Source organism: Oculina patagonica, chromosome 3 (genome assembly GCF_052425735.1).
Source record: "Oculina patagonica isolate OP01 chromosome 3, crgOcupat, whole genome shotgun sequence".
NCBI lineage: Eukaryota > Metazoa > Cnidaria > Anthozoa > Scleractinia > Oculinidae > Oculina > Oculina patagonica.
In genome coordinates this window covers 6,854,970-6,869,661 of record NC_135760.1, presented here as the reverse complement: position 1 = coordinate 6,869,661, position 14,692 = coordinate 6,854,970, and the positions used below count along the sequence as shown (strand labels likewise).

General features: G+C 37.9%; 1 protein-coding gene across 4 annotated transcripts in view; it reads right to left on the bottom strand.

The window, feature by feature from the left end:
* Window positions 1–170: 170 nt before the first annotated feature.
* Window positions 171–14,692, bottom strand: part of LOC144646296 (uncharacterized) — a 33,512-nt gene continuing 18,990 nt past the window's right edge. For 3 of the 4 annotated variants that reach the window (XM_078505832.1, XM_078505834.1, XM_078505833.1), the window contains exons 24-27: window positions 4,089–4,179; window positions 2,161–2,802; window positions 1,592–1,696; window positions 171–770 (exon numbers count right to left, since the gene is read on the bottom strand). In XM_078505832.1, coding sequence (XP_078361958.1) covers window positions 581–770; window positions 1,592–1,696; window positions 2,161–2,802; window positions 4,089–4,179 — 1,028 coding nt within the window. In that variant the 3' untranslated portion in view covers window positions 171–580. Of the gene's footprint in view, window positions 771–1,591; window positions 1,697–2,160; window positions 2,803–4,088; window positions 4,180–9,629; window positions 13,573–14,692 lie in introns of those variants that run through there. The other variant, XM_078505835.1, reaches the window with a different exon arrangement.

Genomic DNA, 14,692 nt, shown 5'->3' with positions numbered 1-14,692 from the left:
GCGTGGCGTGAAAAGGAGAGGGGAGGAGAGGAGAGGAGAGGAGAGGAGAGGAGAGGAGAGGAGAGGAGAGGAGAGGAGAGGGAGGGAGGAGAGGGAGAGGGAGGAGAGGAGAGGGAGAGGAGAGGAGAGGAGAGGAGAGGAGAGGAGAGGAGAGTTACCGCACAATATGCAACAAAAATAGACAAGAAAGGCTTAAAAGCTTTATTTGTAAGACTTTTGCCTTGAAGGTTGCTTCAAATTAAGGAAATAACTTATAGCAACATAAACAGTATTTCAATGAAACTTTCGTTGGTGCGTGACATTAGCACATTAGAGGTCGCGCTGTGACTCGCACGTTTTGTCTTTAGACGGAGAAATAACTAACCAACGTGAAACTCGACTCCTTTTGGCTGCGACAAACGTTTGTGTCCTGCACAAGCCATCTAACGCAGCCTTCTTGGTATTGCGTGACGAATCTTAGGTGACGGAAAAGCGTTTGCGTGACAACGAAATGATCGATTGTGAAGAAAACTGGGAATGAGGTGCTGACCGTCTACCGAAACGAATAAATAAAAATGTCGTTTCTTGGTGCTTAAAGTGTTCATGTAATTTTTTGAGAAGGATAAAAGAACTCGATGTGATACTTCTTGGCCAAAGATTTAAAGATTTCTCTTTCTTGTCGAAGTCTTTTAAGACCTTGCAAGACTTGCTGTTTGACTCTTCTTTCTTGACTCAAACATTCGTGCCGCCAGGAGTCTGGGATCCAGTAGAACAGAGGAGCATTTCCCAATCTAAAACGGACAAAGTCCACATCAAACATTTTCGAACAGGAATCAACATGATCAAGAGCGTAAATTGATTACATGTATGAAAATGTTATTCAGCAAAGGCTAATATTGATCAAATGGGGAGGTCGAGAAAGCAATCAGATTTAACCAGAGCTTTAACACTGCAGATTAGTAGTAGGCCTAGACACAAAAAGCCGGATTTTTTTATGGATTTTAAGCATCAGGGGATTTTAGAGCATCGGGGATTTTTAGGAAAAATGGGATTTTGGGGGGGATTTTTAGATGATTTGGAAGAAAAATTGTTCTATTTTCTTTGCCGCTTTATTTAAAATTCCTATGAAATGATAATTTTGTCACATTCTTTACTACCTTATTACGTGAAATTTTCGCGACACGTTAATTTTGCGATTTTCGCGTTTTAGGGATTTTTAGAAAATTTTGGGGATATTTAGGGATTTTTTGAGGGATTTTTCAGTAGGGAAAAAACTGTGAATTTCCAGATAGATTTTAAGGGCATTTTTTGGGATATTTGTGTCTAGGCCTTATTAGTAGACATAAAAACTTGCAACAAATTAAGCCTACAAAATCGTCATAAGTGTTATACACAGGACAGGTCTTAAGCTGTTACTGTTTTTTGGTGAGGGTTGGGAGGGGCATAGTCTACTTTGCTCCGCCTCTTTGTTGGTAGTTATCTTATCGTTTGTCATTATTTGCTTCGAAGTAGTACTCCAAGAGTTGAACATTCATTATCCATCATCAATACTCGCTTGTACTTAAAAATGCCATATAAGTAAGGAATGACACGACCAACTTATTTTACATACCTTTCACAAGGATTATCCAGTTCCATACCATATACTCTGATTTGAGGACAAACTTGTTGAACGAGACTGAATGTGTAAAATCGTGTAGAGATCGGAAGGTCCTGCCTGTAAAGGGAACAAAGCAAACAAGACAATTTAAAGTCATTCAAGACCTCTGTGTATATTTTCTTTTTAGAGATGTAAAGAATTCTGTATCACAAATCATGCTTAGAAAGTAGTTTTTGTGGGTTAAGAGGGCGGACAACGAAGTGGATTAGAAGGAGAAGGAGTTAGAGGATGACTGACGCACAAACTCGTACCCAGGGTCTTTTCAGCTTTTAAATCAAAGATGAAGGATAGTCTTTCTTCAAAAATAGTTGTCGCCATTTTAAACAGTTATAGGTCGAAAATGCCCTGGGAACGAAATAAGGTTGGCTGATTATTTTATAGTCTGGACTGAGGATGCGCTTCGAATGAATTAGAACGAACCACGACAAAAGATTAAATTTGTGTCCAATGTAGAGGAAGATAAATGTTTAAAAGACGAAAACATGTCAAAAAAAATTTAAGAAGCAAAGCAGGAAAGCTACCTTCCATATTTGACACCGAGATTCTTTGACTCTTGTTTCACCTTCTGATAGGTTTCTTGCGTTACACGAAGAAGCTCGGTGTTCTGAAGGTATTCCGCGAATTTCTTGTACAGATTAGAAAGCGTGCAGTTCTCGCACAGCACATCATCCGGCCCTAGCAGTATCATGTAATCCAGGTCTTCAAAAGAAGCCAGAGTTTGCTGCCAGGCATCTCTGATTAAAGACTTGAAACCTGTTACTGAGACAATGCGAACTGTGGTTTTGCTTCCAACATCTTTTTCATAACCAAGAGTGGGCGCGGAGTTTAACCTGAAAACGCAATCGGCAGAATCAATCTGCGAGCCCGCGTTGCTGCCCAGCAGCATTCCAGAGGAGCTCACCAATGCGCATGTGTTGCACTTGAGTGCGAGGTCGACAGGCATGTCGGGATTCGTGGCCAGCACGAAGGAGTGTCGGTGTTCCTCGGCACCAGACTCTTTGGCTGCTGTTGACGCGGGAACGGTCTTTATTGTTATTTTATTCGTGGGAGGGGAGCCAAAGGTGAATATCAGGACTATTATGAGTACGATAGCGATCGTGGACACTGCCCCGATTTTCTTCAATTTTCCCACTGAAGCCTGATGGTACTTGACATTGAGAAATCTAGAATAAACAAGAGTCATAGCATTAATGGACAATGAAAGCATGACGATGAATGCAGTTCTACCGTATGTTCATTATGTGCCATCGTAATCATCAGGTGGTAGCTGCTCTTGCAAGGTCTAACATGATTGGCTCGCTCCCCTTCGAGAGAACAACAGAAAAAACAGCAGGAACAATGCCCCTAGCCCCAAAAATCGCTGCTCTCACCGTCTGGAACCATGGAAACAAGAAGCCTTCAAAAAGGAACATGTCTATTAGAAATAAATAGTCATTGTCAATTTCGTGCAGAACTCTGTTGCTGGATACAACTCTTCAATATGCACATCGAATGCTGAACAGGGCAGATGTATAAATAATATATTTTTCAAAGATGACAGAAAAACGCACGACGACTTGCTGACTTGATGTTAGGGATGGGCAAATCATTGAACGTATGCAATAAAAAGTCAGCTTCACAAAAAAGAGGCGACTACAAAACTAGAAAAAGACAAGCCAGCAGTGACCTTCAACAGCTATAAAGCTATAAAGCTTCATTGTTATAAAGCTTCTTTGTCCGTGTTCTCGCTATCCTTCGAGAGAACAACAGAAAAAACAGCAGGAACAATACCCCTAGCCCCAAAAATAATATGAATTTTTGAATGCATGGAACTACACATCGCAGAGTAAGACCCAGTACTTCTTGTTGCCGGATCTTTTTTTTGTAGAAATGCTCGTATCAGACGTCACTGTAATAAAATCGTTATATCTTCCATTAATATAGCACTGACCCTGAAGAAGACTAGTCGAAATATTGGCCTAGTATTGAAAAATTCCCCTTGCCGTAGTGCCAGCCTGCCATTTTAATTGGTTTTCTAAAAATAATAGTAACTGCGACTCTAGAGGACCAGTAGAATTACAAGCTTACGTGAGCTGCTACACTCCTGACCAACCAACCAATCAACTGACCAATCAATCAATCAATCAATCAATACAACAATCAATCAATCAATCAACCAACCAATCAACTGACCAATCAATCAATCAATCAATCAATACAACAATCATTCATCAACCAACCAACCAACCAATCAACCAATCAATCAATACAACAATCAATCAATCAATCAACCAACCAACCAATCAACCAATCAATCAATCAATCAATACAATAATCAATCAATCAATCAATCAATCAACCAACCAATCAATCAATCATCAATCTATCCATCCATTCATCCATCCATCTCTTATTTAACTAAGGAAAGTAACGTTTGATATTTTTAGGATACCTTTCTTTGTTCACGTACCTTCGGACATCCATGGATGAGCTTTGTCCGTGATCTAGCTCTCGTCTGCCCACAAGGAATTCATCAAGCATGTCTTCATCCGCTACGCCAGCTGCGTGAGCGATTTACAACAACTAGTTAGAACGCGAATCGGTTGTAACTTACTATAACTAATATGATCAACCCGGAAATCATCACGAAGATTATTAAAAACTAGCAATGGTATATTGCAATTCCAGAGTTTTGATTGATTTACAGGCAATGGTATACGAGCTCATATACCATTGACCACAACTATAGTAGGTGTGCGCGTCAGCGAGAACATCCGGAGTGCTCAAATATTGCAATTCTTTGAGTGTTTTCAATAAAACAATTATTCCACTCGCGCTTGTTAGATATGAGATAGTTATAGCCAACTCGGCGCTTACCATCTCACATCCAACGCGCTCTCATGAAATAATCTACATAATTGTTAAGGTCATTGCCCCGAAATAAAACTGAACATAGATTTTTAACCAAACTTCGCCTACTGGTTTATTACTTCAAGGGAACTTAAATTTTGAAATAAAAAAGGGGGGTCACCAGATTCGTTTAGGAGCAGGACGACCATGTATATTCCATATAATTCCTTTATAATTCCTCTGCGAGTACTGGCAAAGTACACTTTTTTTTAGCGATAATTTATTTTTCAAACACATGAATTGATCTGCCATTTTGTTGATGTGCTCGCGCGCGCGCGCTAATTACGTGTAAAATTCTGCGCAGTAAGGATGCCCAATGCAAAACAGGGAAATGACCTTAAGGTGATTCCACGGTATTGCATTGCGCATCTTTTCTGCGCACAGGTTTTCGCGTCATTTAGCGCGCGCACGAATGCGCGCGCACACAGAACACTACGAGATTCCCTTCAGGCTAAGCTCGGTAGGGAAATAAATGGTCGTTTTCTCTTGAACGAGCACGGTGACCCCCATTTTTTAATGCATTAATTTAAATGTCAAACTGTTGTCTACAATATATCGCGATTTAAAAAAAAGTTTAAAATTCTAGATTGAGATATTTTAATTTTAATGCCGTAAAAAACCCGTTTTTAGGTAGTGCCGTTTACGTCCACACGGGGCAAAATCTTAAATTTCTTTCATTATCTTAATTCCTGTACAATAAGGATAGTTTTTAATATAAGATAAAAGTCCTTTTTGTTGAACTAGACTAGTTCTTTAATGCAAAATGATTTTTTTCTGAAAACAATAGCGATCCCCATTTGGATTACCGGGGTTCCTAATATATATCTCGCGGGTCGTATATTTACTAAAATGCCCATCCATTTTACACAAAAACTAGCGCGGTGACCCCCATTTTTTATTTCATTTTTTTAATGCTCATAACATAATTGTAACCTGAACCAAGTTTCAGAAAATTTTTAATACTCCTTCTATTTCAGTGGAATCACCTTAAGTATCCCTATGCTGTACTTGCGACTTAGCGTTAGGCTATTTTTTAAAAGTCATCTTCGAATTTTTTTTTTCTGTATAAAAGCAACCATCTTTTGATCTTACCCTGTAGAGCATGTTTGTGCAAAACGTACGCTACTTTGGTATAAAGAACTGCCGAAATTATTGGGAAAATGTTCATAAAAATAGTCTTTCTTGGCCAGACAACGCAAACGTAGTATAAAACGTTCATCCCTGGTGATAAGTTTCTGGATGCGCTAAGAATTAATGGAATTGTCATCATGCACTCAAAAATGAGTGCATGATGACAATTCCAGACTAGTTTGTAATTTTCAATCTAGTTGTAGTCCCGCGACAATAGAATTGAACGACTCATCACAATTGGAACTCTTGAAATATATTATTCAACGGGAAGCTAACAATATAGAGAAAGAAATGATAGATATCCAAAAGATGATCTTGACTGTATGAAACGCGTAGAAAAAAGAACTTTAATTGTGAAAAGATGCAACAAAAAACATTTGATATACGAAAAAGCAATGCATGTCACCCGCAAGCCGTGAGGTTGCTTATCTTAACCCAATTGAGCGTGAACTTTATTCTGATTTGGTAACTAAATCAAGCTGAAATAATGACATGGTGTGGAATGAATGATCAACTTAGGAGAGTAAAAGAGAACAGGTGATTCCTCACTTGATATCTTCGAAGAGACCTCGAAACAACTGTAACTTATTTCCTCGGGGTAAACAACTTCATATTGCACGAAAAACAAGTTGTTTGAACATAGCGAAATCCTCCCTTTGCGTTTGTCTGCTGTTTAAAAATTAAAATACAGCTTCTAGGCATTTTACATATCTTTTACAAGCCAACGATCACATCAACTCGAAAATTGAACTCGAAATCCAGACTCAGTATGTAGGCAACCTCGTATTAAATCGCCAATAAAAAGATAGATATTATACACGAGTGCGCGAATAGTATTTCTGCAACTTCCGAAGATTTCTGAAAATTATCCGAACATTGTCTTTAGTGATAAACTCGTATATAAGCCCAAGAATAAGATAGATAAAGAGATAAATAAGAGAGTTCGTGAAGATTGAAATATGAAACATTTATGCAATTTTCGAAACTTTCCGAACATTTTCCGACGAGTTTCCGGTAGTGACCCGAAGACGTTTCGACTAATAGTGGTCATTTTTAATATTTTATTTTTATTTTCCGCCGTCCGCATCTGCATATTAAAAAGTCCCGATGTAAAGCATTAAATTTTCAAAAGTGATCAACATCTGATTTCTCCTTATACATTGTCAAGCCGACATGCAGGTGATGAGAAAATAAAATTATTAAGTAGGGTATAGTGTCTTGATCACACGGAATTCTCATAACTTACATTAAAAGAGCTGTATGCCAATAACTAAGGGGATTTAAGAGTTCGAACATAGGATTGAAAAGTTAAAACGACAAATTGGCAACTGGACAATTGACATAACTATTACAAACAGATATATTCCAGGCGGCATGCAATAGTGGTTATTATAAATAAGCACTTTTGTTTCCTTGTAACTCGACATTTCCCCGTATTTATATCTTGCCCTCACGGCCATTAAACCGGTGTCATGAAGGCAAATAAAAAGAAATTGTCGACCGCGAAATTTTGATCTGAGTTAGATTTATTTTGCCAGCAACACCTTTCCTGACAAAATAAAACGTTTTCACTAGGATTGAATATTACTGATCGGGTCTCTTTCAACCATTTCACCAGTGTTCTAATCAAAGATGTATCGTTTCTTTTCTATCTTTTCTAACTCTTGAAATCAGATTTTTAGTTTTTAGTGCTACTGGAGTTACTTACGCCATAACACACTTCTCAACCGTCGCTAAAGCAAAGCACATTAAATTTTTTCCGTTCCTTGATTTTTCTCATTTCGCATCCCAATTATAATAAATGATATTGATGGTTTATATTTTTCCATTTTCTTTAATTTTGACTTAGACTCGCATTTGCGTCACAGAAAAAGAAACCCGAAAGATTATCTTATCTTTTATTGGCTCGGAAGTCTTTTTCTACAGAAAGTTAAATATATACAAGAATAAAGCAAAACAGAAAATTCACAGCGAGTTGCGAAATTGGGCATTTTTTAAGCATTTGCTTTTGTCTCGGCTTGACGTCTCTAGAATCTTATCTCTTAAATGTGTAATACTTTTATGGTATTGGAGATAATCACTTGGATTTCGACTGTGAATCTGATAAGAAAAGAGAATCAAATTGAAAAATACATTCGCCAAAGGCACGAAAGAAGAGAGAGAACGTTTTGCCTTTGAAAAATTAATAAAAAAATACCCTTCTTTTTCAAAGCTGGGAAAGCAACATTTCGGCATTATGTTAGCCTTCGCCAAAGCGTTTTGCCTGAAAAGCGACGAAAAAGAAATTTGCGAGTGGGCAATTATAAAGAGAGAAAGAAAAAATAAATAAAAAGTAATATTTTCAGACGTATACACTAAGTACAATTTCGTTTCCTGACAATTGTCAACAAACTCAATAGAAAGAACAACGATATCAAGAAACGATTTTAACAGGCCGGTAGATCGGTTACATACAGTCGCTACCAAAGCCTAAACATGTGCACTAAAACGAACGTGAAATTTTTTGTAGACAATCTAACACTGTTATGGCTTCATTGGGGCTTGATTTATGACTTACAAGATTATGCGCGTAAAAAGCTCTGTTCGGCAATTCAGAGTATAAAACCGTAAATTTCGTACCCACCACAGTCTGTATTGCGTCGAGTTTATCGCGTTAAAAAAAGGGTTTCTTACCGTAATACAGCGGAAAATCCAACGGCATTGAGACTCCTTGACCAGCTCAACCACCGCTCGATCAGAACGAAACCATACACGCTACCAGTAGTCTCAAATACAATGCTCGCGCAGCGAAACAAAAAAACACTGCCAAATTTGCATTTTCGTACGAATGTGGAGGTGTTAGGACAATTCGAGATTAATACGTTTTCACTTGCGGAAACTGATTTGACGAAAATCTCTAATTGACACAACAAATATAAGAGATTGCACTTTTACATTTATCACAACAGCTGTCCCTACCGACGGGAATCGACGTAAATTGTTCAACGAAATTTCGGGGCCGTAAATAGCGACCGCAAAAATTCTCGTAAAAATTATTTTTAAACGCGCTTATTCCGATGATTGAATTTTTTTCCGAGCGCCGGATGTTTTTTGGCAAAAAAAAAATCATCCTGATTTAGCTTTCCGGCAGCTGTCACCGACGTCATCCGCTGATGAATTTGCCACTTTACGGAACAAAAGTAAAACGCTTCCTTTCCTCATTTCGCTCAAGCTCGCATCCGGGTTCTTCCAACTGCTTATTCTCGTTTCCAGTGCCTCAATTTAATCAACATCAAACCAACAAGAGGAACCTGGGAAAGAGGACGTCTTCCTCTCTCTTCTTAACTGTGCACCTGTCGAATCAAAACCGGCAGTGGAAAATCCCGCCCAGTGCCCTTGTTCAAAAAGAAACGGGGACTCTACGGCTAGGTTGAACAGTAAAATGAAAATGGAGTTGTTTCCACAACATATCTCTAGTGAAAAAAAAAAAAAAAAAACCCGGATCCCAACCTCGCGTCCAGAGCGCTTTTCCCTTCAGAGCGGGAGACGAGGTTGCCCGGTTCCTCGAGTTGACAACAAATTGCCCGTATTTGTCGCATTTGGGGGATCAAGCGAAACAGAATGTTCTTTAGCAATATTAGCATTACAATTTTATAACAGAACAAGTTAAATTACTGTTTATCCTTCTCAGAGGAGTCTGAAAAAGAGAATTTCTTTCTGTCCGTTAGCCTGCGTAGCTGGCGGGACTTGTGATTTAGGTTTCTCGATGTCCACCAGGGGTCAATGCAACAAAACATTTACAAGTGTAGCTATTGTTTTAGAGGTTGGAAACAAAAGCTACACTTGTAAATGTTTTATTGAATTGACTCCAATACAGTGCTTTTGCAAGACTTTCATTATGACGTGGAAAAAGCTCCCCTCCCTACCCCCGCGCAATTTTCTCTTCCCAAGTTCTCGTTACACTGTGACAAATTCAAAACGGCAACTCACACCGATTCACTTTTTCTTTATTTCTCTTTTGACTATAAAATACATATTTTTAGTACTTCATTGATTTTCTGAGGTCTCTTTAAACCCGTTATCTCCAGAAGCAATCAATGTCTATCTTCTCCTTACCGTTTTAAACCAATACAAGCAAACAGGCCATGAGAATAAAGATATTGATCATCGCAGGAAAAACGTCTTGACTAGAATCCAAATTCTCCAAAAGAGAATGATAGAAAATTATAAAAAACATTAAGAAGAATAAAAGACCTGATCAGCTTTTGATCTAATATTTTACAACAAATTCAAGCAGGTAGGTTATAAGAATGAAGAAGCTGATCATCTCAGAGATGTTTTGACGAAAAACTAAATTCTCCTTGAGGAGAATAATTGAAAATGTATGAAAACAGTAAGGAGATTTAGACATTGATTTCGAGGCTTGAAGGGTTTCTGAACTAAAACATTCAATATTCATTTATATATTACTAATATTATTTTAAAATTTATAGACCAAGTAATGCAATTGTTGATCATTCCTGGTCGAGCCACAGCTTTATATCCGACACTTTGCGAAGAACAATGAACGATGGTTACAAATGACGAAGGGAAAACAGCTTAAAAAAACGCATTGCACTAGGATTCAAGTAGACTTTAAATCCCGACAAAGGTTCTCCAACACAGTTGCGCTTGGAAAAATCTTCGTCGATTATCAACCTCGTTCGTTCGTAGAGTATCCGAAGATTTTCCGATCCCTATTGTCCAATCAGAAATGACACGAACACTCCAGAAGTTGTCACGTCGGCGTATCGACAGTGACGTAGCAACTTCCAAGTGGAAAACCGCGCACTTTGCGTCAGCATGGACTTTCTAAATCCTAGAGCGAATGCGCCTACAAGGAAAAGATTTACCATAGTAAAAGAGGCGCGCATGTAAATCAGACGCTTAAGCCGAGAAGACACGCGCGATATGTCTTTTTGTTCTGGAATTTAAAGGTCTCTTATATTCAACCGAGAAAGCAACTTGTTCCTGACAATGATCCGATTAGAATACAATTAACTAGGAAATACTTGGTTTGGATGACACTCATTTGTATAACTCAAGTATGAGATACTGAAGGAAAAAGAATCCTGTCTTACCCGTATTTCACAGAAACTGATCAGCAGCAAACGAACTGGAAGTGATCATTTCATGCTGTTCTTTACCCTAATTCTCCTTCTAAGAGGAATAAATAAACTTAAATAACATAAATAAGACATTTGATCTGATAAAATAGAATAAAAAGTCTAGAAAACAAATGAGAAATTATGAATTGTCCATACATTCCAAGATCAGAAACCAAAGGAAAGTTTTTAACCAAAACCAACTTCGCCTTTTCAAAAACAAATTCTCTTTCAACAGAAAACAGCCAAAGCGTATCAGAAATTGAGTGTCATCCAGCCATACAGAAAACAGTAACAAGTTTACGAAAACCTCGGTTTAACTCGAACTGGTTAAATATGATAAGGAATGCTATAAATACAGGAATTTAAATTGCATTGTGAAAATGTCACGGATGATTTTCTTATTGTATTTAATATATTAATATTTTTAATAGATAATATGTAGTTTGGAGTTTCACAGTTGCAGGTACACCAGGGTTCCAATAGGTTCCCATTGCGTGACTTCTTGACATAACGCACGGCGTCACGTAATGTTACTTATGTCACAAAATAACTGAGTAACTGATTACTATAACAGAAAACAACTCCAAACCGCACATTAGAAAATTTAGTACTAATTTCCATATTTCTCTTGTTAATTGTTATTTACTTAATAAATTATATTTTATAACGATTATTAAAGAGTGTCCCCCAAACTGCCTTGTCTCTCGCCAGAGCTTTCACAGGTCACGCTAGGTCACGCGTGACAGGAATAATCAACATGCTCATCAATAAATAATATATTAGAGGAATCTTCGTTTGATCGAATCTTAATATCTCAAATTTAAATCGACGTTTTGAACATATATACAGTGGAAATATAGGTCTTGCAAGCGTTCTATTTATAGCAGTTTTTGAGCCTCAAACTAAACTGTCATTTAAGCATTAAATTAAATTTGTTTCCCACATACAATGTTTTCACAGAGGACTAAAGCAGAAATAATAATATGAAACTACCAAATTCCAAATAAAATATGGTAAACTGCATCGTTATAAACGCACTTCTACAAAAAAAATGTTTAAAATCAAAATTTGCTACTGGCTACCAAGATAAAATTCGATTTAAACCCATAAAATTTTTAAAAATCTGTGTGTAAAGATTCTACTCCCTAAACAACAATGCCCTCAGTGACTTCTGTCATTGGTTTAGCGCTTTCTAATAAATTCGACTTAAGTCTCTATAAATTTCCATATAACATATGTACAATTAATTCATAAGTAAAAGACATTTATACAGTTTCTTTTTCTACAAGGTAAAGATAAGGGCGAAACAATACAGAATTTACTAAGGGTGACCATAATATTGTGATTAAAATTCCTTCGAATACGTTTAAGAAACGAAGCTTGGAAAAGAAAACAGGGCTACAAATTGCAACTAGAATAGAATTCTGACATCTAACCATTCACATGCAGCCCAAGTGTTGAGAAGAAGACAGATAGGAACATGACCAAACCGCAATGAAGAACACTGCTGCCCAAATTAGTTTTCCAAAAGAGCCTGTGTAACCTGAGTGAGTGGACACAAGTCTCTCCTCGCGTTTAAGTCTTTCCCCGCCAGGGAGGGGGACATCTAAGATTTCACCCGAAAATTCCATACTGATGACGTAGCTCTATTGATTGATTGGTTGTTGCTCGAGTTTGAATTTTCGCGCGCAAGTAACAACCAATCAAAAACACTGTACGGATTTTTGTAGAGTTACGTCATCAGTATGGAATTTTCCGTCTCCGTGGCTGAGCAAGAACTGAGCGCGGGAAAGAGAAACCTGTTTGCTGAAAGTAGACCCTGCACTGTCAGTGGTTAGAGTGGCGCTCCCGGCAAATCTTCGTTAAAATTCCCGAAGAGTTTCGGATGGCACGAGCAATCACGAGTATTCACGAGCGGCCCGGAAGAAGTACAACATAAGAAAATTGAGTTGAGAGATAATTTTCACCAAAATGTAAATAACGTGACAAAGAAGCAATCACATAGTGTGCGTATAAATATGGCTTAAATATGAATTCAGGTTAAAACTGCAAATGAAGTGTCACGGGAGAAAGAAGACGAGAAAATGAAAGGTGCCAAAAAATGAAATTAAGGCAACGAAATATCTTAATTAATTTTAGAAGATAAAAACATCAATCAAAATCAGTGTCTTTTGACAAATACGTATTTTTCCAGTACACTAGTTCATACTAAAATTCCTATTCGATAGTTCTGTAACTATGATTGATAATTTTAAAAGAAATCTGTTAAACATACATTAAAATACCTTGTATAATAATAAAATTCTTAATTTTCCTGACATTAATAATTAATAATTTCAATTAATATTCCCATTGATAAGATAACCTTCATATGCGATAACATTAATAAATCTTTCTCTACATATATTTAAAACTTAAAATCTGATAAAGCTTCTTTAATCTCGGCAATAAGCCCCATATAATCTGCAGAATTTTCTTCAATAATTTCTTGTAGCTTATCAATATACTTATCCATGGAGTCAAACGTGAGTTTCACGCCGATGTCGGGCATCTGTACATGGGACAGGGAGGCAATAAAACGAGTCTGCACCACAGCAAGCTTCGTCTCCACCACGCCCGTCCGGTGTCTGTCACTTGCCGTCTCCTCCTTGCAAACGGTCAGCCTTTGCTCCAAGCGGCTGATCTCGGAGTCAAGTTCTTTGTTGAGCTTCTCACACTCCTCGTTGGACGATTGAAGGACGCTGATCTCTTTGTCCAGGGCGCGGACTTTTTCGATTTCTTGTTGAGCTGTTGTGGTCAAAGAAACAGCGTCACACAAAAGACCTGCATCACGCACAATTACTGTGTGACCAGCGTCACGCAAAATTGCCAGGTTTTGACGAAATTCGACAGAAAAGCAACGGAACTAACTGTCTTCCTTGCCTGCATGGTAAACTGCTTCCTACGGAGCTCATCTGTACACACTGAATGCCTGGAAGGTTCTTTCCGCAAAAGCCACCTATAGGATTATGACTTTAACTGCCTGACTGTGTCTAACTACGTAGATGCCGGTCAAACGTAACTAAGTGTGGTAAGTTAAACTCATTTCCACACTTGCAACACTTCCTCTGCTGTTCAAAGAAAACTAACACGAGTGCGTTTTGTTCTTTTGAAAAATCATTCCGGCTGCACTTGTGTAGTTTCACAAATGGCACGAGCACTCACGAGCATTCCGAACGTTGCCACGTCAGCATGACGCCACAAGAATACGTCATATTGCTTAACAACGTCTCTGACGAGAACTGCGGGCGCAGACAATTCTCGGACCCAAGATTCCGACTGACGTTACATTTCTTCCAGCTCTTGTGTTGTACCGAAAGGAACTTGATAAAAATAAGGTGGGTAATTAAGTAGAGGAAAGGTAAGCCAGTATTACAGGTTTTATCCGGTAATGTTTCGAGCGTCAGTCTATTGACCTCTACGTAGACTTTCCGTGAAGTCCTTCGTCTAAGAAGTTCGCTTCGCTTGCTCAACTCGTGAGGTCGACTTGCAGCAAGTCTAACCTCCACAAATAACCGGCACGCATACATGCATGCACAGGCGATGACGCTTTACAATGATCACAGAAATTGCATTTTTCTTATTCATTTTAATTTTATTTGCCTTGACTACAAAACGAACGTCCAATACATTATAAAACCTACAGTATGATAAGATAAATACATTAAATCATTATGAACTTCGTCATTTACACTCTTTTTTTTTTTTATAAGAATACAGTTTTTCCGACCCAGGCTGAATATTCTTATTTTTCTGCCGATTTTAGGCTGAAAATATTCTTATGAACATTCTTAGAAAATACCATTTGAAATTTCCGTTTTAGCAAGTATAAGGTAATCAATTACAAGTGTTTGGAGTCCAGTTCTGT